The sequence below is a fragment of the Lemur catta genome, chromosome 1 (genome assembly GCF_020740605.2).
Source record: "Lemur catta isolate mLemCat1 chromosome 1, mLemCat1.pri, whole genome shotgun sequence".
Classification (NCBI taxonomy): domain Eukaryota; kingdom Metazoa; phylum Chordata; class Mammalia; order Primates; family Lemuridae; genus Lemur; species Lemur catta.
Genome location: NC_059128.1, coordinates 119,562,802 through 119,587,926, shown reverse-complemented (window position 1 = coordinate 119,587,926; position 25,125 = coordinate 119,562,802). Strand labels below are relative to the sequence as shown.

The following is a 25,125-nucleotide window of genomic DNA, read 5'->3' as shown; positions in this document are numbered from 1 at the left end:
CTGCCCACCCCTGGCCTCCCCAAGGTGCTTCCATCTCCATGGAGGGGCGGGGTCACAGGGAACCTGGTGCAGGACGCCAGGGGACCCAACAGCCCGCCCACTGCCCAGGGTGAGAGGACGTCAGCACCCCAAGGAATCACTAATGCTTGATTAGAGCGAGACGGCCTTGGGAGTGTCTCTTCTGGGGCCTGTGATTTCTGGAGCCATCGGGCCTGCCAGAGCCCAGGGACAGGGGACAGGAGATCCTCTAGGTGTGCCCAGTGGCTCCAGAGGAAGGTGGACCGCCCGTATACCTGCATTCATTTTTATTTTTGTAATACAAAGAGAGTAGAATGGAAAGGGCAGGCCCAGCAAGGCCAGGTTTGTTTTGGAAAGGCAGAATCTTGGGCTGCGCTGAAGGGAACTCTCAAGGCCATCAATCTCCCCGCAAGTGCTTAAAATAAAAACCTCCGTCTGTTCTCCACGGCAAGATACAAAGCAAACCCATCTGAGAAATGCTGAAGACAGGACAGCGCGGCGCAGGCTTCAGAGGTGCCTGAAACACAGACTCTTCCAGGCTCCAGCTGGTCATGGGGACAACAACTTCACAAAACCCAACACACTGAATGACAACATTCTAGCTGCAGAACAGCTGGCTTTAAAAACAAAAAGGGACTTTGCCTAAAGAGCAGGGTCACAAAATGCTCCCCCAACACCTGCTTCTTCGCTTCTTTCGGAACAGACCTGAGAACTGGACTGCAGGAACTCGCCACCCGGCACAATGCGGTGGTCGGTCTCCGGGTGGGGCTCACTGCTTGCCCGCCTGTCTGCCCGGCTTCTTCTCCGGCTGGCCTCTGCCTGTGCCCGGGATCCCGCCTCGGCCCCGGCCGCCAAACACACCTGCAGGACATGGAGACTTGGCTGCTGCAGAGCTAGGTGGCCCGAGACTGTGTCCTGGCGCCCTCGGACACTGGGCCGGGTCCCCTCAGCTTCCTGATCCAGGAAATGGAGACCGTGACAGTGCCTCTAGCCTCTTCCACCCAGGCTGGCACCCAACCAGGCGGGCACGACACATCATCCCATCACAAGGGACTAATCCCGGCCCGCAGGGGACAAGGGGTGGGGAGGAACAGAGGCCGGCACTGAACCACTTGGGGGCTTGGGACAGGATTCAGAAAGGACAAAGCCAACCAAAAGGGCTTCCAGGAGTGCGGAGGCGGGATGGGGGTGGGACAGGCTGGGGCAGAGACCAGGGCAGCGGGGGAGGCTGGGGCTGCTATGGGCTGCGTCAGGACCGGGCCTCCCATGCCCCAGCACCACCCACCGCCCCTCATCCATCTGCCGGGAGAGAAGCAAAGGTGTGTCCACCCCGGGGATGGCCCAAGGCCCCCAAGACAAAAGGACCATGATCCCTAATGATGTTTTACATGGGGGAGGGGCCATGGGGGGGTCTGTCGCTCCCCACCCAGGGAGGTCCCAGCAGGACGAGGGCTGCACAGGCACTTGCCTGACTGGGCAGTCCTGGCGCCAACCAAAGGCAGTGGCACAGGGGGCATCCCCTGCACCCTGTGTGCTGGGCGCCCCCTCATGCCGCCCCCACCACAGACCTCTCCCTAGGGAAGGGGAGGGCTGCATCTCCCATGACCCCCAGTACACCACATCTAGGAAGCTGTCTCTGAGAACCTTTGCACCAGGCAAACGTTTGAGGAAATTACAGCTGGGGCTTCAAGCACCAGGAAAGCCAAGGCCAGCGAGAAAGAGGAGCCCGGCCCCGTGGCCTGAGCACACCACAGGTTACGCGGGGGCCCGGCAGCCTGGGGAGAGGGACTGACACCTACGGAGGTTGGAATCACTGTCTCCTCTGCACACCTCAACCCCGTGAAGGTGGGGTTGGGGTTTTTGCCAGCCAGGGCCACCAGACCTGCAGGGACAGAGGCCAACGCCAGCCTGGCAGGCTGACCTCAGTTCTCTCCAGGACCAGCTCTGCAAGGGGGCTGCAGCCAGGGGGCTCCTGCGAGGCTCTGGCTGCTGCTGAGGGCCCCAGGCGCTCCCTACAGAGTGGCCAAGAAGACCACGTCCCCTCCTCTCCACGCAGGGCAGGGCCGGACCCGCTCTCTCCACTGCAGTGGCTCCAAGTGCCAAGAACCAGGCCCTCAGGCCAGCTCAGGAGAAAGATGAGGGGCTGGGACAGGCCTGGGACCCCAGACCCTACAAGCTCCTTGCCTGCGGTACCACCCCAGCCCCTCCACTCAGGGCCGGCTCCTGTGGCCTTCCCAGCACCCTGGCCCCGCCAGGTTCGCTACCCGAGGGCAGGCCAGGCTGCGCCGAGATCCCAGACCAGCACTTGAGCTGGCACATAGGGGCTGCCCACAGATGGAAGGAACAAAGCCTGGGTCCTTCTGAGGACACAGAGCTGGGGTGGGGGAAGCGAGGGGAGTATGGGCTGCAGATGGCCCTGGGGGCGTAACAAATTGAATTTTATGCCCAATTTATCACTTCCGGTGGGGGGAGAGGGGCACAAACGTCTATCAAAAAAGGTGTGACCCTGGCTTTGTACAAAGGAGTCACAGCAGGAAAAGGGACCCCCAAGAGGTCCTAGGCTGAGGCGTTGCCAGCAGCCTGGAGAGCTGGGCACTGCCAGACCCTCTCTGCAGGGAGGCAACTGAGGCTTGGGGAGGTGACTCAATGTGCCCAGCAGGAGACAAAGGGAGGTGGGGGTTTCAGTCCCAAGTCCTGCCCCCCACAACCGTTGTCAGTGAAGCAGCCCCTAGGCTGGATCTTGGCTCACGGCACCGCTGAGGACCGCTGCCAGGCAAGAGGGCCTGGGTGCCATGGGCACACTGGCTGCCCCAGAGCTCGGGGTGCCGTGCCCCTTCTGGCCCCAGCATCTGTGGGGCCGGAGGCTCCGAGGCAGCGCTAGGGGCACCAGCCGAGCACATCAGCACGCGCAGCTGCTCGCCCCGCCCAGGCCGGTCTACTAGGGGCAGGAGGCCTACCTCGCCCAGCGCCCCCCACGCCTCGGCCCTTCTGCTGCTTCTGGTGCTGCAGGCCGCCGCGGCCGCGGCCCTTAGCCACCACCTCCTCCTTGACCATGTCGATGATCTCGTCAGGGATGCGCAGGTACTTGATGGTGCTGCCACGGATGTAGCACTCGGGCATCCGCCAGAACTTGTCCCCATCCTGCGCCAGAAGGGATGCGGGTGATCACTCAGCTATCCAGCTCGGCCCTGGGAGTGGGGGGCTCAACTCTGGGGGGAGGGGCCTGGAGAGCTGGGTGCAGATGGCCGGGCAGCATCTGTTCCCACCCTGCCTGTGCCGTGTCACCCCTGGAAGCTGCAAAGTCTCAGTCCTGGGACATGACGGAGGGGGGCGGTCCACTCTCCAGGTAGATCTCCCAACCCCAGGTAACCCTTTCCACGGGAGGAACTGTGGGTGAGGCAGGGCTGAGGTGCCCCCATGTGTGCCACGACGGAGACAGGACACCTCTGCCCAAGGGCCTGGCTCAGGCGTGGCTGACTGTGGCTCCCTCCAAAGCCCAGAGAAAGGTGGGGGCTTCTGTGTGCACCACAGGCCGCCACAAGTGAGCTCCATCTCCCTTCTGGAACCTTCTCCATGTGCCCTGACTCCTCCTGACAGGAACTGAGCTGGGCCCAGGGACACACCAGGCACACCAAGGACCCAGTGTGGCAGGTGGAGAGGTGGGGAGGGTCTGGGGCCTGCCTGGGGCCCCTCCCAAGGATGCTGGTTCTCAGGGGAGCTAACTGAGGCTGGGGAGAGGGGCTTGCAAAGTCACAGACTCACTCCGCAATGCCCACCCTGAGGCTTCTAGGAATGCCTCCCTCAGGACACACCAAGTGTCCAGCAGGAACCCACAGCCCCTTCTAGCAGATTAGAAGCCCAGCCCTACGCCCTGCCCAGGCTCCAGGACAGTCCTCTCCTCCCTCAATACCCCTAGAAACCAGATCACCATACCCCCCTGCTCAGGACCCACGAGGCCCCGCCTGCCTGTGGGTGAGGTCCAGATTCCTCAGCGTGGCTCCTCAGGGGCCGAGGCCCAGCCCTGCCCTGGCTGCCCTCTCCCGGTGATGCTCCCTACAGATGGGACTTTCTGTTTCTGGAACATATGCCAGGGGCCTGCCCCCAAAACTTTGCACATGTTGTCCCTCCTTTCCTTGTCGGGCTAACTCCAGCCCCCAACAGGCCTCCCGTCTGATACTCCCCTCCGTGCCTGGGTTGGTCTGGTCCCATGGAGGCACATGGTGGGGACAATGTCTCAGTGCCAACTCTGCCTAGCAACACACGAGCCCCTGACCAGCACAAGAACCCCTCGAGGGTTTGGGGCCAAGTCCAGGGGGTTGTAGAGTATGGCTAGCCAGAAACAGGAGGGTCTGTGGAACCTCAGGACTGGGCTGCCGGCTCAGTGCCCAGCTCTCCCCTGGCCAGGGCCAGGGCGGGCCCAGCCGCTTCCGCATGGGGGACGCAGGGTGCAGGCTTGAGCTAACTGCAGGGAGGCTCCTGCGGCCTCTCCATCTGCCAGGCCTCTGAGGGAAAGAGGGGCTGCTACTGCCCGGACGAGGACATGTGTTAACACCAGCCTTTCCTCCCTACTGGGGACAGAGGTGTCGCCACCTGGTCACAGGGGCAGACTGGCCAGAGGAAGCCATGTGTCTACTGTAAGCTGGCAGTGGAGGCTGAACAACACCTGGGGACTCTCCAGCTCTGAATTAAGGAACGGTCTTGTCACATCTGGGACCCAGAGGTGATGACAAAACCCCACGTGCTCATGCCCTGTGACACACTGGCAATTCCAAGTCCCAGAAGTGGACACAGACCTGCTGGCCACTTGCACGATGACATGTACATAGTCACACATGGTGGCACCACCTGTTACGTGACGGGCACCACTGACACCCCAGACACCCCAGTGGGAGGCAGCACAGACACCCAAGAGGCAGGCTCTGTCGTGCGGGCTGCAGAACGACCTCGCCATGGGGCCCCCACGCCTGCCTGAGGCTGTTGCCCACGAGGACACAAGACAGACGGGATCAAGGTGCAGGTTAGCGGGAGGAAGCCGCTGCCTTCACCCTATCCCTGTCCCCACCCTCATTGCTCTGTGGGTCATCTCAAGGGCAGGGAAGGCTTGTGACCCCAGGGGAACTGAGAGCCCAGGGGAGCTGCCCCATCCCTGGCCTGCCCAGCAATGTGCCCAGCCAGGCACTCCCTGGTCTCACGCTCTGGCCGGCAGCTCCTGGTCCACAGGGCCTCAGTGCTGCCCTTGCCCCCTGGTGGCCTAGATGTCCCATGGCTGCACCACCATGCCCCGCCCCACAGAGGCAGCCACACCGACCCGTGCATTGGGATTTGTAGCCACACGGAGCCCCCAGGCCCAAGTCCTTCCTGGTCAGGGGTGGCACCGACACACACACAGTGGCTGAGGCCAGCGGGGCAGCCTGCCACAGGGGCAAAGTCCAGGGCGCCCTGTGGGATTCAGAGGCCTACCTCACCCTGCCCACCCCTGCTGGTCCCCGGCAGGTGACCAGTGCAAAGCGGCGTCCTGCACTGACTCCCCCATGGGGCCCAGGAAGGCATCTTCACCCCACTCAGGAGCGAGGATGCTGAGTCACAGCAAACCCCTCTGCGAGCGTGCGCCCCCCACCAGCACCCACCCCTGGAGTCCCCATCTGTGCCAGACACAGCACCCTAAAACCACCCTCCCGCTGCCTGCCCCCCCCAGTAGGTAAGGGCCACATACCCTGGACGTGCAGATCACCTCACGCAGGTTAATGTTCATCCAGTTGTCGCAGCTCACCAGGTGCCCGTTGTACGTCTCCCCGTTTTTGAGCTCCACTAACTGGGAAAAAAAAGAGGTCAGCTGTGGCCTCAGGGCCCTGCCCCTGAAAGATGGGCCACCACTGCCCAGGCCCCAACCTGTGGCGCCAAGGCCCTGAAAATGGCCCCTCTGTACACTTCGCGTTACTAGACTTTCTACGATGATAACATTCTTTGTGTGATTAAAAAAAAGTATTAAAAACACACACGAATGTTTAAAGGAGTGAGCAAGATTAGGGTACTGATGGAGGGCGGCTCAGGGCCAGGTGGGCACGTCTGGTCTGGTCTTGGCAGGTGCCCCTTCAACGCCAGATGTGTGGGCTTTGGTGGTCTGGAAGTGCTGTTTCTCGTGGCGATAGTTACTTGCCTATTGTCATGTGTTCTGAGGAAAAAGATAAGTGGTGCACCATTCTGTAGATGTGCTGTTGCTAGAAAAAGGTTAAGATTTTATGTGTTTATTTATTTTTTAGAGACAAGGTCTCTGTATGTTCCCTGCGGTACAGTACAATGGCATGATTATAGCTCACTGCTGTAACCTCAAACTCCTGGGCTCAGGCAGTCCTCCCACCTCGGCCTCCTACAGTGCTGGGACTATGGGCACGAACCACTGCACGTGGCCAAGGCTGAGATTTTAGAAAGAACCAACTTAGGCATCTGCCTAAGAGAAATGAAGAACATGCACGCCAACACATGCACACAACTGTTGGCAGCAGCACTATCTGCAATAGCCAAAAAGCTGAAACAGCCCAAACGCCCATCAGCAGATGAATGGATAAACACAATGCGCTATCGACCCACACCACAGAGTATCACCTGGCCACAAGTGAAGCACCAACACACGCTTTAATGTGGCTGAACCTCAAAGCATGCTAAGCGAAGCAGGCACACGCAAAAGACCACATGCTCTACGTTCACATTCACAGGGAGTATCCAGAGCAGGTGAATCCATAGAAACAGGAAGCAGATGTGTGGCTGTCGGGGCTGGGGGAGGGGAATAGGGAGTGACTGCTGATGGGGTCTCCTTTTGGGGTGACCGAAGCGTTCTGGAACTAGATAGAGGTGGTGGTTGTACGACACTGTGATTGCACTAAATGCCACTGAATTGTGCACTTTGAAATGGGTCAGTAGTATGGTACACATTAATTTTATCCAGAAAGAGAGAACTTAAAAACAAAGAAACAGAATGCACTGATGGAGGTGGACAGGTGCCACACTGTATCGTTAAGGATGAAAGTGGTGGCCGGGGCGCGGTGGTGTGTGTCTATAGTCCCAGCCACTCGGAAGGCTGAGGCAGAAGGATCGCTTAAGCCCAGGAGTTTGAGGTTGCAGTGAGCTAGGCTGACACCACAGCACTCCAGCCGAGGCAACAGACACTTTGTCTCAAAAGAATAAAAAAAAAAAAAAAAAAGGATAAAAGTTCATCCAGTGGTAAAGTGATTGAAACAACACATATTGAGTCATCCCAGTCATGGTTAAGAAAAATTACCTTCATGCCTGCACGCAGGATGAAAGTCTGGACGTGCACACACCAAGGAATTAGGGTGCTGTGAAGTTGAACAAAGAGGTTTGCACTTTCTACCTTGTCTAGGGTTTGCGATTTTTAACAAGCACGTATTACTTTTACAAGCAGCAGAAATGACACACGCCTGGATGTGCTGGGAGCTGCTGGTTCTGGTGGACAGGCAGGAAGCAGGCAGGAAGCCCTCTGCCCAGGGTGTCCCTGCCCCTCTCTGAAACGTGCCATCCCAGATTGGGGCACACTCACCATGGGGTGATTCTGAGCGGTCTTCAGGAGTGACAAGGGAAGCTGAAAGGCAAACAGAGCCACGTGAATGTCTGACCAGCACCGGGGAGCTCTGGCCCCTGGGTGGGACTGGGGTCATCACATGGTCTTGAGGGCACAGGAGCATGCACTGATCACCAAAAATGCCGTCTTCTTACTGTGGCCGACCCGAAAGCAAGCCTCGTATACCCTGTCTCCTCCCAGAGAGGGCTACCACCTGGTCTTAGAGTTGACCATTCTGGCCAATTTTTTTGTTGTTGCAATAAGGTCTCACTCTGTCGCACCAGCTAGAGGGCAGTGGCATGATCATACCTCACAGCAACTTCCAACTCCTGACCTCAAGTGATCCCCCTGCCTCAGCCTCTCAGAGTGCTAGCATTACGGCATTGAGCTGGGTTTTCAAAGACAGGAGGTCACCAGGTGAAGGCAGAGGAATATTCTAGAAAAACTCTGGTTTTCAATAACAATGGCAGACAAAGGATGGGATCTTTAAAACCTCACCCAGGCAAGGTGAGCTTTCAAGATATTTCTTTTCCCAAGGCCTGGTAAGGTGGTTCACACTTGTAATCCTAGCATTCTGGGAGGCCGAGGAGGGAGGATCCCTTGAGCCCAGGAGTTTGAGGTTGCTGTGAGCTGGGCTGACTCCACGGCACTGTAGCCCAGGCAACAGAGTGAGACTCTGTCTCAAAAAAAAAAAAAAAAAAAAATATATATATATATATACATGCATATACACATATTTCTTTTCCTACACTTACTGAATTTATTTTTTTATAACAAGTTATGTATTATGTTTTTTCTGATCACTATACTAACAAGGATAATATATAATATTTTCATAATGGGGGGAAATCAGCTCTTTAATTTTAAAAACACAAAGTATGACCCATACGCTGGGGTCTGCCTCTGGGTTTCCAGAAAGAAGAGTGACTAAGGTGGCAGTGCCTGGGTCCAGGGTCTAATTTCACACCCATTCTAGTATTACCATGAGAAAGGTTCCAGCATCGAGGGGCCCTAAGGATGAGAAATCGCCTCACCAAGGAGGCTTTGCCCTGCCTTGTCCTGGCGACTTTGGAATTCCAGTTGGCCCTGACCCCAGAAGCCTTTGCAGGGGAGTCCTGGCCCCCACCACCAGCCCGATCCATGGATGGCTGCCTCTCCAGGGGCGTGAACTCGAAGGCCTCTCCCTAAGAAGGCTGGAAGTGGCCCTGGACCACAGGGGTGGTCTTCCCCATGGAAGGAAGAGACTGGGGAGGGATCCTACATCCCACAGGCTCTTCCTGAGAAGAGCTGCCCCAGGGAGGTCGGGCCAGCAGGAAGCCAGGCCCAAGTCTACTTCCTGCACTGGCTTCCTGGAAAGGCCAGATAAGGAGGCAGGACGGGCCACGTGACACAGCAAAGGGGCAGCTGCTCCCACGGCAGGAGGAGGGTGGTGGGTGGCCCCACCTGCAGGCCCGGCTCTCTCATTTGGAATGCATCTGTGCGAGGGCCCGAACACGGTGAGCCTCAGACAGCGCGAGTGGCCCATGCCTGGGTCACCCTTCACTGTGGAGAAGCCGTGGGTTTCCTTCCCGTGTCCACAGTGGGAATCTGGACACAGGGGTAGGAGCCACCTGGGCCTGCCTCCCAAATGGCCAGAGAAGGGGCAGGGGTCAAGTTAGCCCTTGTAGGCGAGGATGATGATGGACTCAGAGTCTAAATCTGCTCATTTTGCAAGAGGGACCTGCCCAGGGACACACAAGGCCCTGGCAAAGCCACCCAGAGACTGTCATCTACTGTCAGCAGGTAACCTGAAGATATACCTTCCACGCCAGCAACAGCCCTTCTTTGGGCCACCACCTCATCTCAGCCACCAGCAGGACGCAGAGCCTCCCCAGCCGTCACTGGCAATCTCCCACCCACAAAACAATGGAGAGAACACCCGAGACAGGTAGGACTAGCTCAGCCCACTCCACAGCCTTCGCCAGGTCAGCCACAGAGCCGGGCCTGAGAGGTTCCAGCCACACGGGCTGCCACACCCGTTCCTGCCACCTGACCTTTGCCCCTGCTAGTGCCTATGCCTGAGGTGCCCTTCTCCAGACCTTCCCATTGCTGGTGGCTGCTAAAATGTCACCTCCCTTGGCCAGGCCCTCTTAATGGCCACCCTCTGCTGCATGGCTGCGTGTTTCCATTACAGGATGTGGCCAATCTCTAATTACTTTGTTTATTTATTACCTGTCTCCCCAGCTAGACTGGAAAACTCGAAGTGGGTGTGGACTTTGTCCAGCACCAAGCATGGGGCCAGGCACACGAAAGGGACTCAGTAAATATTTGCTGAATAAATACACAAGGGAAATGCACACCCCACCCAGAGAGGCATGCAGGGCAGGCAGAATACCAGCCCCACCCCACAGGTAAGGAGAGGAGTGGCTCAGACAGGAATAAGTGGCTTTGAGACAGGGAGCAGCTGGACTCCCAGGCTGAGGCCTTCCAGGGGTGCAATGGCCCGGACCAGTGACCATGTAGTGTTCTCTCTTGCATCCTTACCCACAAACTGTGCTGGAACCTGAGGTCAGAGGAAGGAGTGGTTCCTTGAAAACTTAAAGATGTACGAAAGTACAAAGTGAGACAGGAGAGGGTCAGCCGCCCAGTCCACAGGGAGACAGGCTATCTGGACCTGGGAAAGTCGCAAGAGATTCAGGAAAGAGAACTCCTTTCTCTTGGCTTTCTTACAACATCTGGGGTCTAGTCCTCAGGTCTAGACAGATAGAGGACTAAAGGGAATGGCTCCTAATTCAGGAAGCCTTCCAGGACACTCCACTCCCACTGCTAACCTAGACCACTCCTCTGGTCCTGCCCTGACCCCAAGGAACTACAAGTGTGTGTCCCAACATACTTTGTCCACTCCTCCAGGCAACTCCTGGCGGAGCCAGGACTTAAGGACTCTGGATGTTTAGAAGACAAGAATGGGCTGAATGAATGAGCCCAGGCACTATTCTGACACACTGGGAATACATTGGGGATGACAAGGACCCTGCCTCCACAAAGCTTAACACAGATGTGGATCCTTCCAGTCCTACCCATCCTCACATGCCAAATCTGCTCTCTTGGAATGCAGCAGAGAGGGACGGGCTCTTCTCTGAATTCCTGCACCAACCAGCAGGATTTAGCAGAAGCCCTCAGTAATCCTCAACTATGAGAAACGTGCAGCCATCCTTTGGAGGTCCTCCTGGTTCCAGAATCCTCCCTGTTTCATAGAGTGAGCCTAGAAGTCACTTCTCCACCAAAGGCCTTGGTTTTTTTTTTTTCTAAAAACAGAAGGATTGGGTGAGGATGGGCCAGGAAGCTCCCAGCTGAATTTCTGTGTCCCTGTCTGTACACCAGGGACACTGGCACCCTCCGGCCCAGATCCAGAACTTCCCTAACCATGAACGGCATGGCCCTGGAGAGGCCTAGGACTCAATTTTTCCTTCTGTGTACTGAGGATGCACTTTGTCCACCCCTGGCTCTAAATGATCCCTTCCCCTGGAACGACACGCTACTTGACCCAGGGAGAAACAACTACCCTGTCTGGGCCTGCTTTTCAGCCAGAAAACGAGCATTGTGCTGCTAACATTCTAAGCACCTTGCAAGCCCTGAAATTCCCCAAACTGGCTTAGTTTCAGAACTCAGATCAGCCCCCTAATTCCCGGTTCTCCAGCTTCCCAGTTCATGAGGTTAGACCAGCCCAGGTGAGCTCAGAGCCCTTTCCATGGCCAAAAACTCGCTCTGCTGAATTTGGCAAGGCCCCTCCCTCTCTGGCCTCAGTTTCCCCACTTGCTTTTAATGGGAAGACTAAAGAAGGTAGGCGATTGTATTATGGATGCACGTGCGTCCCTAAACCCCAAATACAGACGTGGTAAGCGCTCCGGGAAAGCCACCTGCCCTTTCTGGCCTCAATTTCCCCGCCTCGGGCTGGGGGGCGGGACTCAAGGCTCGGAATGCACGTTCGCCTCCAGCCATCCCAGACCCCAGCGCCGGCCCTGAGAGCCCCCAACAACCGCGCCCCCTGCCTCCCGGTGAGACCCCACCGTTGCCCTGTCCTCACCATGGTGTCGGCAGGGACCGGGCTCGCCGGCCACTTCCGCCGCCCGTGCAGCTCACGCTCCCCCCTGTTGCCGCCGTGCCGTGCGCCACTAGGCTGAAAAGGAGTGACAAAGACGCGGACCAATCAGCGCGGGACTTGAGGGACAGATAACCAATCCGCGAGGAGTAGGGCGGGGCGGGCCGTGTTCCGGGAACTAGGAAAAGAGCCGTAAAGTGCCCTGGCTTGTAATGCAAAAGAAGGCGGGGCCACGCGCACCGGGGCATGATGCATTGTGGGTAAGGACGCATGTGCAGATGATGCTGTCGCTGGTCTCCTGGGCTCCACCCTGTGGGCAAAACCAGTTAATTCCTTGGGTTTGCAATAGGGAGAGAGAAACCGAGGCATTGTCATTACTGGGACGTGCCTATCGTCGCCCTTCGGGCTCCTAAGCTTCTGATTGTCGTTAGCGTAGTTGGTCATTTTCCAGGGCACATCTTTTGGTTGGACTACTCACCGCGCCCCTCTGAGCCTCAATTTGCCCCCTGTAAAACGGGTCATAATAGCAGTGCCCTAAAAGGTTGTTTTGAGGTTGAAATGAGTTAAACTGTGTGAAAGCATTAAACCACCGTCTGGCACATAACAAGCACTTAAGATATGGGCATGCAGCAGATCCATATTGTGCACCTACTGTATGCCTCCTTCTGTTCACAGAAATGAACAAAACACAAAACTGCAGCCCTCCTGGGGCTCAGAAGTCCATCAGAGAGACAGATAGTAAACAAAATAAATAGGCAAATGTATTCGTTTCCTAAGTCTTCTGTATTCTGTAACAAATTCCCATGGGTGGGTGGTTTAAAACAATAGAACTTGACTTTCTCACAGATCAGGGGACCAGAATCCTGAAATCAGGATCTCAGCAGGATTGGCTCCCTCTGGAGGGTGTGAGAGACAATGTGTTCCATGCCTCTCTACTGGCTTCTGGTGGCTGCTGGCAGTCCTTGGCTTGTAGAAGCATCACCCCAATTCTGCCTGTCTCTTTTTTTTTTTTTTTTTGAGACAGAGTCTTGCTCTGTTGCCTGGGCTAGAGTGCCTTAGCATCAGCCTAGCTCACAGCAACCTCAAACTCCTGGGCTTAAGCAATCCTTCTTACTTCAGCCTCCTGAGTAGCTGGGACTACAGGCATGCGCCACCATGCCCAGCTAATTTTTTCTACATATATTTTTAGTTGTCTGACTAATTTGTTTCTATTTTTAGTAGAGATGGGGGGGGTCTCACTCTTGCTCAGGCTGGTCTTGAACTCCTGACCTCGAGTGACCCTCCCGCCTCGGCCTCCCAGAGACCTAGGATTACAGGCATGAGCCACCGTGCCCGGCCTGCCTCTGTCTTCACGTGGCCCTTCTCTTGTGTGTCTCTGTGTCTTAAATCTTCCTTTCCTTTTTCTTATAAGGACACTTCTTTCTCTTAGTAGGCCCACCTTAAATCCAGGATAATGTCACCTCGAAATCCTTAATTACATCTGCAAAGACCCTATTTCAATTAAGGTCACATTCACAGGCACCAGGAAGTTAGGACTTGGACATCTTTTTAGGGGATGCTACTCAACCCACTACATCAAGTGTCAGCTATGATGCCTTTAAACATAGACATTTGTTTGAACAGTTCACTTCTCCAATGTGACCAAGTATGTATTTTCACATGCTTCTGAGCATGACTACAGCCTAAATTCCTGGGAGAGGCTCAGCTGGGTGCCAATCCAGAGTTCTGTCCTCTGGTGTGCCTTGACCTCCAGGCCTATAAATAGGGGTCCTTGTCCAGTGACTGCCCCTCTCTCAGCCTCCTGAGTCTCAGCACTGGACTGTGAGCCTTTTCATGCCAAGTCCAGGGTGGGGAACTTCCAGCTGAAAGAACTCTATGCCTCTTGGAGCTGAATTGGGAAATCCTTGACACTCAATTTCAAAATCTAATTAAATAATCTCCCATACCAGGCCTCAGAGACCTGAGTGGAAGAGGACAGGGACCCACAGGCCCAGCCGCTTCCCACCAGAGGGTTTGGGGCACTAAGATCTTCCTTCCAGGACCTGGTGAGGGGAGAGGGGTCTGGGTGCCCAATTCTGCTATGAAAAAGCTGAGAGGATCAGGCATGTTCCTCATCTCTACCAACCAGGGTTACTGTGCAAACTGATCAAATGCAAACCCGTATAAAGTGCAGAGCGCCCAGTAGCCCTGGACCAACAGTTGTCCTCCCTGAGGTTTGCAGAATGAAAGCAACACCCAGAAGGAAATAAAGGAGCGAAAGGGAATCCAGCCATGCCTGAAGCCAGTTTGCCCTGGCCTGAGGGAATGTGGATCCAGGTGGCATGGGAGATGAAGTTCCCACTACCCCTTTTCCATGAGCAGGCATTGCCCATGGCGTGGGAGACTCCCCTAAGAGGAGGGCTATTTGAATTCCAGGCACCAAAGGTGATGCCAATGTTCACGATGAGCTTCGCTGAATTCAAGCCCCACTGGGTGGCCTGGATATGCCAGAGAAGTCTGAGATGTGTGTAGGACGCTGGTAGGACGCCAACAGCAATATGCCAACTGGGTTAGAGGGATGCGGGTGCCCGTCCAAGCCTTGTTTGGCCAAGGCCAAAGGCTGCTTGAAATAAACAAAAGAAAGCTGGGACAGGGGTGTCCCAGCATCAACATGGCAATGAAAGTAGGAAGACATCGCGTGCTGGGGCACCCCTTTCTGACTTTTCCAGACTTTTGTATGTGCAAATTCTTTTTTCTTTTGCCCAATTGGCAAACTCCTATTCGTCATTGAACCCTCTGCTTGGGTGACCCCACGTGGCAGACTGTGGTCACTGCAGGTTTTTGTTTGCCCTTTCAACAATGAGAGTGGCCAGAGTTCTCCGTGCCCCTGGCCATAGTGATTGGTTAAAAGGCCTGCCAGGGCCAATCAGATTCTCCTCAGGGAAGGCTACTGAGGGCTGAGAGGGAAAAGGGATCTTTCCTGGGGGGTTAAAGTGAGTTAGTGAAAGTCCAGCGCAATTGGGATCTGTCTTCTGGAAGAAACTTTCTGCAGAAAGAACCCAACATAAACAAGACGCTGGAGCTATTCGGTGGAAAGGGAGGCATGGTTTGAGCCCCTGGATCCAGCTATACCTGAAGCCATAGCTGTGACTGTCCACTTAGATAAGCCCAGGAAGTTGTTCTTTATTGATTAATCCACTTGGAATTTGGAATCTGTACCCAGCAATTGGAAGAACCTGCACTAATGTGTACCTGCTCTGTGAACGCTTCCCTAACTGCCCCCATCAAAAGCTAAGCATGGCTGGACATGGTGACTTACGCCTGCAATCCTAGCACTTTGGGAAGCTGAGGCGGGAGGATCGCTTGAGGCCAGAAATTCGAGACCAGCCTCAGCAAGAGCAAGACCCCCGTCTCTATAAAAAATAGACAATGTGACCTTCTTTGGACACAGGGTCTTTTCAGATGTAATTAAGTGAAAGATCTCTAGTCTCTAGATGAGAGCATCTGAGATTAAGGATGGGTCCTAAACCCAGTGACTGTTTTCCTAAGAGAAACACAGAGGGACATTTGAGACCCAGAGAAGACAGAGGCAAAGATTGGAGTGATGCAGCCACAAGCCAAGGAATGCCAGGAGCCACCAGCAGCTGAAAGAAACAAGGCAGGGTCCTCCTCTAGAGCGTTCAGAGGGAATGTAGCCCTTCCTATACCTTGGTTTTGGACTTCCAGCCTCCAGAACTATGAGAGAATGGATTTTGGTTGTTTTAAGCCACCAGTGGTTACTTGTTATAGCAGCCACAGAAAATATATACACCACCTAAATCAAGTAATGCAGATGAACATCACCATGATAAATCTTGTGGATATCACGTACCCCTGATATGATGAGAAGAGAAGGGCACTTTCCCCAGAACCCATAACCCCAGCTAACCCCGGGAAGAACGCCGGGCAGAGCCAGACCAGGAGCATTTTGTGGGACAACGAGCCAGTCCTCCCCAAGACTGCCAAGATCGTGAGCAGCTAGTAAAGATGTCACACATCAGAGGAGACTAAAGAGATGTGACATGTAAATGCAGTGGGGGACCCTGGAGATCCTCAACCAGAGGGAAGTCATGAATAGAATATCTGATGGCATCCAAAGGACATCAGGGGGTTCATTACTAGCAATGTACTGATGTTGATTACTTAGTTGTGACAAATGTGCCTGATAATGTAAGATGTTTGTACTGGAAGGGACCCTCTGTATAATCTTTGCAACTTTTCTATAAATCTGAATTTACACCACTATAAAAAGCTTATTTTAAAAAATCAGGCTGGGGGCAATGGCTCACACCTGTAATCCCAGCACTTTGGGAGGCTAAGGCAGGAGGATTGCTTGAGGTCAGGAGTTCAAGACCAACCTGGGCAACATAGAGAGCCTCTGTCTCTACAAAAAATAGAAAAATTACCTAGGCATCATGGTGTGTACCTGTAGTCCCAGCTACTTGTGAGGCTAAGCCCAGGAGTTCAAGGCTGCCGTGAGCTATGATTGTGTGACTGCCCTCCAGCCTGGGCGACAGAGCAAGACCGTGTCTCTAAAAAAAATAAAATAAAATTTAAAAAATTTAGAAAATCACATGTGACATGCATACTACATGTAAGATGTTAAAATGTGGCTGGGCGTGATGGCTCATGCCTGTAATCCTAGCACTCTGGGAGGCTGAGGTGGGAGGATCACTCGAGGTCAGGAGTTCGAGACCAGCCTGAGCAAGAGCGAGACCCTGTCTCTACTAAAAATAGAAAGAAATGATCTGGACAGCTAAAAACATATAGAAAAAATTAGCCAGGCATGGTGGCACATGCCTGTAGTCCCAGCTACTTGGGAGGCTGAGGCTGAAGGACTGCTTGAGCTCAGGAGTTGGAGGTTGCTGCTAAGCTGACACCACGGCACTCTATCATGGGCAACAGAGCAAGACTCTGTCTCAAAAAATAAAAATAAAAACAGATGTTAAAATGTTATGCTAGAGATGCATTGTAGAAAATAATTTTGAGAGGGTTGGGGGGACAGGGGAGGGAGAAGGGGAAGGGGGACAGGTGTGCTCATGCAGGCTGAGGGCTTAAAGCTGCTGGGTCCTGTGTGTTCCTTTTTATGCTCACTCCTGGCTTGACTCTTGATGTCAAACCCATGAGATATATCCAGGTGGGGAAACCAAGGCACCACATGTATGTCCCTAATAGTACCAGGCTCTGAGCATCCAATGCTCCCAGGCAACAAGGACTACCACATGGAACACTGAAGGCCATCTCAGGCTATGAGGACATTAAGATTTCTTCTCATCTTTCCTTTTGCCTTTGGCTGCTGTTTTCAGCTGCAAGTGGAAACCCCTCCTAACAACATTCACAGCTCCTGACGACTGCCACAGTCCACCCAGCAAAAGACAAGCAAATTGCTAGAAAACCGTATGCAATACACTCTTTCAAACCATCAGAGTATGCTCTTGCATACGATGGAACATAAACAGAATGTTTTTCCTGTAAGAGATCAAAATGCAAGTTCCTTTTTGAATATTATGGATAGGTAAAAAATGGCCATGGATTATAAAAAAAGTAATATCATCGCCACATTCCTAACTGGAATTAGTATGTCTGTTTTGGTATTTTTATGCTATATGTTAACACTTTGTATTATAATACTTATGCTATTTTGCTTTGGTTAAAAATGGCTCAAGGTCGGGCGCGGTGGCTCACATCTGTAATTCTAGCACTCTGGGAGGCTGAGGTGGGAGGATCACTTGAGATCAGGAGTTTGAGACCAGCCTGAGCAAGAACAAGAACCTTTCTCTACTAAAAAAAAAGAAAGAAAGAAAGAAAGAAAAGAAAAAGGAAAAATTAGCCAGGTGGGTGGTACGCACCTGTAGTCCCAGCTACTCAGGAGGCTGTGGCAGGAGGATCACTTGAGCCCAGGAGTTGGAGGGTGCAGTGAACTATGATGATCATAGCCTAGGAGACAGAGCAAGACCCTGTGTCCAAAAAGAAAAAAGAAAGGCTCAAGTAGAAAAGTGATCCCATTCATTTCAAGATTATACAAACTGTAAATAAAATGCATATATTGAATTGTCTTTCAGACAAAAACAATTTTTAAAAAGTTTTTTTTTTTTGTAGACATGTGGGGGAGGTCTCACTACATTGCCCAAGCTAGTCTTGAACTCCTGGCCTCAAGTGTTCCTCATGCCTCAGCCTCCCAAAGTGGTGGGATTACAGGTATAAGCCACAGTTCCTGGTAAAAAAAAAAAAATTTCTTTTTTAAGAACCTGAGGGTAATATGCTTTCTGCTGGGCTTAGTGAGTAGATTTCATGCCTACAAACATCTCCTTATATAACAGAATCAGGGTGGTAGGCAGGGCTGTGCTACCTCAGAATTGTGGTCATTTGATCATCTCTGTAAAGCTTGCCTTCCTGTCCCTCTCCCAGGCTGGTTTGCTGATCTGCTTTGGGGACCTTCTATGGAGGCTAGGCCCGGACGAGGCGTGGAGTGAGGTTCCCCAAGAACTTCTAGGTGGCTGTTTTCTGGAAAGCCAGAAACCTAGACACACTCAGGGGTCAAGGCCTGGTTGGTGAAGGCAGTGACTGTGTCCCACTCCCATCCAGGGGACCTAGAGCCTCACCTGAACCTTTTCTGATCACTGGCCACCTGACCTGAAACAAAGTGTCATTTGTGCTCTGGCCAGGATGTTCCTGGAGTGCAGGGAACCATAGAGCAGACTTTCATTTGCGGGGAGGGGGGCCTTGCCCTTGTCTGTTTTCATGTCCCAGAGTCAGAAGCAGCAGAGAGTCCCCAAGGGTGGCATGCAGCCCTGCCCTCATCTCCCATGCATCCCTGCCCCTCGTGCATTTATTGAGTGCCTACTGTGTGCTGGTACACGGTACTAAAGTATTAAAGGGAAATAAGACCCAGCCTTGGCGTTCTAGTTCTCACTACTGTGGGTTGGGGGAAGTGTAGGGAGAGGCAGGGGGAGCAGAGTGGTGAGCAGATCCTCCAAGGGACCCAGCCAGGGCACGATGTGGGCCGCCACCCAAAGTGCCTCCTTGCCCAGTCTTCTAGCCTGAGCTCCCCAAAGGCCTTACACGTCTCAAGACATCACCTGGAGAAAAAAGACGCATTCATCTATCGATTGATTGATTGACAGGGTATTGCTCTGTCCCCCAGGCTGGAGTGCAGTGTCATTATCATAGCTCACTGCACCCCCAAACTCCTGGGCTCAAACGATCCTCCTGCCTCAGCCTCCCGAGGAGCTAGGACTATAGGCATGCGCCACCATGCCTGGTTACTTCTTTAATTTTTTTGTAGAGATGGGATCTTGCTATGTTGCTCAGGTTGGTCTCAAACTCCTGAGCTTAAGCAATCCTCACGCCTTGGCCTCCCAAAGTGCTGGGATTGCAGGTGTGAGCCAGCCAACCTGGCCACATTGAACCTTTAAACGCCTCACATATGCCCAAATATCCCCCTGCCCACCTTGGCCACAAGCCTCTGCAGTCCCCAAAGTGGGCTTGGTTTACCCAAATGGAGCCAAAAGGACAGAGCCCCAGCAGTGAGCCATGTGGTCCTCGTGAGCTGCCAGTCTCTTGCTCTTCCAAGGCCAGGCCTGGCAGCAGCTGGCAAAGCCCAGAGAGGATTTGAGTCCCCAGGGGCAGGATGTGAGTGCAGGGCATGCAGGGTCTGAGAAACCTGGCTTCCCTCACCCTGTGCCTGTGGCCGGGGTTCAAGGTGGTCCTAGACCCCAGAAGCTCCCCGAACCTCTCAGTGCTGTCTGGGTTGGGAGGCCAGAGAAAAGCACAGCTTCTTTTGTGAGTTAACCTCCAGCTCAGTGGGTTTTGCTATACTCGGCACATTTATTTATTTATTTATTTTATTTATTTATTTTTTTGAGACAGAGTCTCACTTTGTTGCCTGGGCTAGAGTGAGTGCCGTGGCATCAGCCTAGCTCACAGCAACCTCACACTCCCGGGCTTAAGCAATCCTACCGCCTCAGCCTCCCAAGTAGCTGGGACTACAGGCATGTGCCAACATGCCCGGCTAATTTTTTCTATATATACTTTTTTTTTAGTTGTCCAGATAATTTATTTCTATTTCTAGTAGAGACGGGGTCTCGCTTTTGCTCAGGCTGGTCTCAAACTCCTGACCTTGAGCGATCCACCCGCCTCGGCCTCGCAGAGTGCTAGGATTACAGGCGTGAGCCACCGCGCCCGGCCTCGGCACATTTATTGAGTGCCCACTGTGTACCAAAGCAGTGACCAATTCAGACCTGGTCCCTGCCTTCCTGGAGCTGTCGGTCTAGAGTGAGTAGCTATACAATCACATGAATAAATGTGACATATAGTCTGAATGTTTGCATCTCCCCAAACTCATATGGTGGTTGTGGTTGTTGTTTAGAGACAGGGTCTTGCTCTGCCACCCAGGCTGGAGTGCAGTGGCACAATCACAGCTCACTGCAGCCTCAAACTCCTGGCCTCAAACAATCCTCCTGCCTCAGCCTCCCCAGTAGCTGGGACTACAGGCACCTGTCGCCACACCTGGCTAATTTTTAAAATTTTTTGTAGAGATGGGGTCTCTCCATGTTACCCAGGCTGGAACTCCTGGCCTCAAGTGATCCTCCTGCCTTGGCCTCCCAAGGTGCTGGGATTACAGGCATGAGCCACCCCTCCTTGCCCCAAATTCATACGTTGAAAATTAATCCACAATGTATTAAGATGTGAGGACTTTGGGGAAAGTAAGCCATGAGTGCTGCACCCTCACGAATGGGACAAGTGCCCTTATAAAAGTGTTTGAAGGGAGCATGTTTCCCCTTCATTCAGGTGAGGACACATAGAAAGTGCCATCTATACTGGGTGTGGTGGCTCACACCTGTAAGTCCCAACTACTGGGGAGGCTGAGAAGGGAGGATCACTTGAGGCCATGAGTTTGAGACCAGCCTGGGCAGCACAGCAAGACCCCCATCTCTAAAAACAGTTTTAAAAAATTAGCCAGGCATGATGGCGTGCCTGTGGTCCCAGCTACTCGGGAGGCTGAGGCAGGAGGATCACCTGACTACACCCCTCCAGCCTGGGTGACAGAGAGATACCCCATCCCTAAAAGGAAAAAAAAAAAGTACCATCTATGAAGAACAGGTCATGATTAGACACTGAATCTGCTGGTGCCTTGATCTTGGACTTCCCAGCTTCTAGAACTGTGAGCAATACATTTCGATAGTTTATAAACTACCCAGCCTAAGGTGTTTTGTTATAGCAGACCAAATGAACTGAGACAGGCAGTGACACTTGTTAGGAGTATTAGGAAGTTTCATGGGGGGAGGAGGGCATGGAGAAGGGACTAAATATACTATGGGTTTTCCGACTGACTACGCAAATGTCACGCTCATCTTTCTATTAATATATGCATACACACAAGCCCATTCCTTTAAAAACAACAGCAACAAAAAGATAGCCTGTGAAGACAGTCTATGTAACAACATTATTATCTATGCTAATACTTGCATTTTAGACTTTGCCATAGGGGCCCCTGTGTTCTTTAATCCCCATTTTACAGATGAGTAAACTGAGGCTCAGAAGTGGGGAATTAACTCATTTGATAGCACACAAGCAGAATTTGAACCCGGGCCAGCTGCCTGTAACCCACATATTTTTCACCCTCCACTCTCTCCCCAAGAAAATTGCATACAAATTTTACAAGGAACAATTCTTTACAAATGAAACTTTTTTTTAAACTCTAGGAAAGACCATGTGCTACCCAAGTTCATGACATTGTACCAAAGTCAATTTCCTGGGTTGGAAGTGGTTTAATAAGAGAAACCATTTCACTGGGGGAAGCTGAGTGAAGGGTTCATGAAAGGGCTGTACTAATTTTGCAACTTTGTGTCAGTCTTAAACTATTTCAAAATAAAAGGTTACAAAACTGCAGTGGTCAAAAGGATAGAAAGCAGAGTTTTGGAGAGATACCTGTACTCCCATGTTTACCACAGCACTTTTCACAGTAGCCGAAAGGGAGAAGCAAGCCAAGCGCCCTCCCATGGATGTGTGGACAAAGTGTGGTCCACCCACACAATGGAACATTATTCCGTCTTCAAAAGGAAGGGAATTCTGAGATGTGCTCCAACACAGAAGAAACTTGAGAACATTGTGCTAAGGGAAATAAGCCCATTGCAAGAAGATAAATACTGTATGATTTCACTTATATGCGGTTCCTGAAGTAGTCAAATTCATAGAGACAAGGAAGTAGAACGGTGGGTGCCAGGGGATGGGGGAGGGGAAATGGACAGTTAGTGTTTAATGGGGACAAAGTTTTTCTTTGGGAAGATGAACAAGTTCTGGAGGTGGGTGGTGGTGATGGTTGCAAGACAGAGTGAATGTACTTAATCCCACTAAACCATGCACTTACAAATGGGTCAAGATGGTAAATTTTATGTTATTTTAGAGACAGACTCTCTGTCGCCCAGGCTGGAGTATAGTGGCATCATCATAGCTCACTACAACCTCCAACTCCTGAACTTAAGCAATCCTCCTGCCTCAGCCTCCTGAGTAGCTGGAACTACAGGCATGTGCCACCATGCCTGGCTAACTTTTAAAAAATTATTTGTATAGCACTTTGGGAGGCCGAGGCGAGAGGATCGCTTGAGCTCAGGAGTTCAAGACCAGCCTGAGCAAGAGCAAGACCCCATCTCTACTAAAAATAGAAAGAAATTAGCTGGACCACTAAATATATATATATATATATATATAATTAGCCAGGCATGGTGGCGCATGCCTGTAGTCCCAGCTACTCAGTAGGCTGAGAGGCAGGAGGATTGCTTGAGCCCAGGAGTTTGAGGTTGCTATGAGCTAGGCTGACTCTAGCCCGGGCAACAGAGTGAGACTCTGCCTCAAAAAAAAAAAAAAAATTATTATTTGTAGAGATGGGGTTTCACTTTGTTGCCTGGGCTGGTCTCTGGGGCTCAGGCGATGCTCCTCCCTCAGCCTCCAGACTAGCTGGGACTGCAGGTGGGTGCCACCACGCGCAGTTTTAAACTTTTTATTTAGAGCATTACATTCTGCAGTGCCCCCCCACTCCTGCAGTCCATATGACCCTGCTGCCCTACGTTGCTGGTTACACTGTTGCAGAGTGTATCCCTGAACTTACATCTTGGCAGCTTCAGTGTGAACTTTTTGAGTGGGACTGTCCTTTAAGGATGTGCTCATTTACTTCCAGTTCCAAATCCCAGTCCCACCTGTGTGTGACCTGGGGCAAGTGGCTTAGCTGCTCTGAGTCTCTCCGTCTCCTCACTTTGCAAACTGGGTTAAAAATAGTCTGTCCACGCTGGGCAAGGTAGCACCTGGAGTCTCAGCTACTCGGGAGGCTAAGGTAGGAGGATTGCTTGACCCCAGGAGTTCGAGACCAGCCTGGGCAACACACAGAGACCCTGTCTGCAAAATAAAAATAAATAAATAAATAAAATAAAAGAGAGTCCCTCCTTCCAAGTTTTGTGAGGTTAAAAAGGAGAACACAAGTGAAGTATTTAGAACAGGGCGGGTGCATGGTCAGGGCTGCCATTGCACATTAGTCTTTACCGCTAGTCACTCAGGGCAGCAGTGCGTGACTCGGTTTCTCCCCATCACTACTGACTCTGAGTGTTTTTGTCCCCCGCGGTTCTCTCAGTACAATAGGAGACATTGACATCTGTGGCTTGCTATCTCCACAGCCCCAACTTCTAGCAATGCGCACACTCTGTACCAGGTGCACATTACACATTTGGGTTGTAAAACCTGACTTTGGAGCATTTGGGTTTGTTCTCTTCTCCCACTTGGCTGGGGTCTGGCTCCCACAGCCTGCCCAGGCCGGCTCTCGGATTTTCTAAATTCTACCTGAGGCTGCCAAAGACCAAAATAGCCACCGAGCATGTGATCTCGGGCCTGCACTTGCAAACAGAACTTGGGCCAGTGCAGAGAACTCTGCCCTCGGCGTGGAGGTGGGGTGGCGACGTTCCTTCCACAGCAGCCTGACAAACGGAGCCAAGGCAGCTTGAAATGAGATGTCGGGGACCCAAGGCCAAGGTCCAGCCTTGTCTCTGAGGACACACAGAGAAACTCAACTTTGTTCTGGCTGTTTGGGGAGGAATTCTGGTCTCTGATGAACGTTGGCAGGGGACCTGCTGTGTGCCAGGGGATGTGCCGGGCACTGGGACGTGGAACTAACAGAGAAATACTTCCTGCTCTGGGAGTTCTAATCTCTCTGTCAGAGAAAATGGGTGAACCAACCAGAAAAGCACTAACTATATAAAATAATTTCTGACCCTCACTGCTGTGATGAGGACAGAACAGGAAATGACATGGACCCACGGGGCGAGAGGGGGTAGGGGTAGGGTAATTTCAGCCAGGGAAAGCAAGAAGGAACCACCAGGCTGGTCTGGAACTGCTGGGCTCAAGCAATCTTTAGCTGGGGGACAGACCCTCAGGGGAGGTGAGGGCGGTAGTGGGGGAAGGACCCCTGGGAGGCAGTGACAGCCAGGTAGGCTGAGGCCTGAAGGAGGAGAAGCAGCCAGCCTTGTGGGCACCTATGGGGTATGTTCCAGGCAGAGGGAATAGCAAGTGCAAAGGCCCTGCCCTATTAGCCTCCTTAGCAACATGGGGGCCTACAGAGAAACTGCTGGCACTGACCAAATGTGGTTGCAGTGTTTTTCCTTTTTTAAAAAATTTTATTTGTTTATGTGTTTGTTTGTTTATTTATTTTTTGAGACAGAGTCTTGCTCTGTCACCTGGGCTAGAGTGCTGTGGCATTGCTCACAGCAACCTCAAACTCCTGGGCTCAAGAGATCCTCCTGCCTCAGCCTGCCGAGTAGCTGGGACTACAGGTGCCACCACTACACCACGCTAATTTTTTCCATTGTTAGTAGAGACGGGGTCTCACTCTTGCTCAGGCTGGTCTCAAACTCCTGAGCTCAAGGGATCCTCCCGCCTCAGCCTCCCAGAATGCTGGGATTACAGGCGTGAGCCACTGTGCCCCGCCCATGTTTTTCCTTTTTTATTCTGTCCCTCCCCAAAGCCTCCTGGCCTGAATGCTTCTTCTGCGATCCCTAGAGGCTCTAGTTGAGTGACCTCAGACAATGGCCTTCTGATCTGTGCCTCAGTTTCCTTATCTGGAAAATGGGATGAATTGGATGGCCTGGTGGCCTGTAATCCCAGCACTTTGGGAGGCCAAGACCAAAGGATTGCTTGAGGCCAGGAGTTTCTGAGCAGCCTGGGCAGCATAGCAAGACCCCATGTCTGCAAAAAGTTAGCCAGGCATGGTGGTGCATGCCCATAGTCCCAACTACTGAGGAAGCTGAGGCAGGAGGATTACTTGAGCCCAGGAGTTTGAGGCTGCAGTGAGCTGTGATTTTGCCACTGCACTCCAGCCTGGGCAACACAGTGAGACCCTGTCTCAAAAACAAACAAACAACTGAGTGAATGAGCAATTTATGAATACTTGTGG

The 25,125-nt window shown here is 52.7% G+C and overlaps 1 protein-coding gene across 1 annotated transcript; it reads right to left on the bottom strand.

Moving 5' to 3' along the window:
* Positions 1-290: 290 nt before the first annotated feature.
* On the bottom strand, positions 291-11,826 carry LSM4 (LSM4 homolog, U6 small nuclear RNA and mRNA degradation associated). The gene is made up of 5 exons (XM_045552639.1): positions 11,658-11,826; positions 7,574-7,615; positions 5,732-5,830; positions 2,976-3,159; positions 291-879 (listed from the first exon to the last, which is right to left on the bottom strand). Exons 1-5 carry the CDS (start codon positions 11,658-11,660, stop codon positions 788-790), a joined length of 420 nt encoding a protein of 139 aa, XP_045408595.1. The 5' UTR covers positions 11,661-11,826; the 3' UTR covers positions 291-787.
* Positions 11,827-25,125: the final 13,299 nt, after the last annotated feature.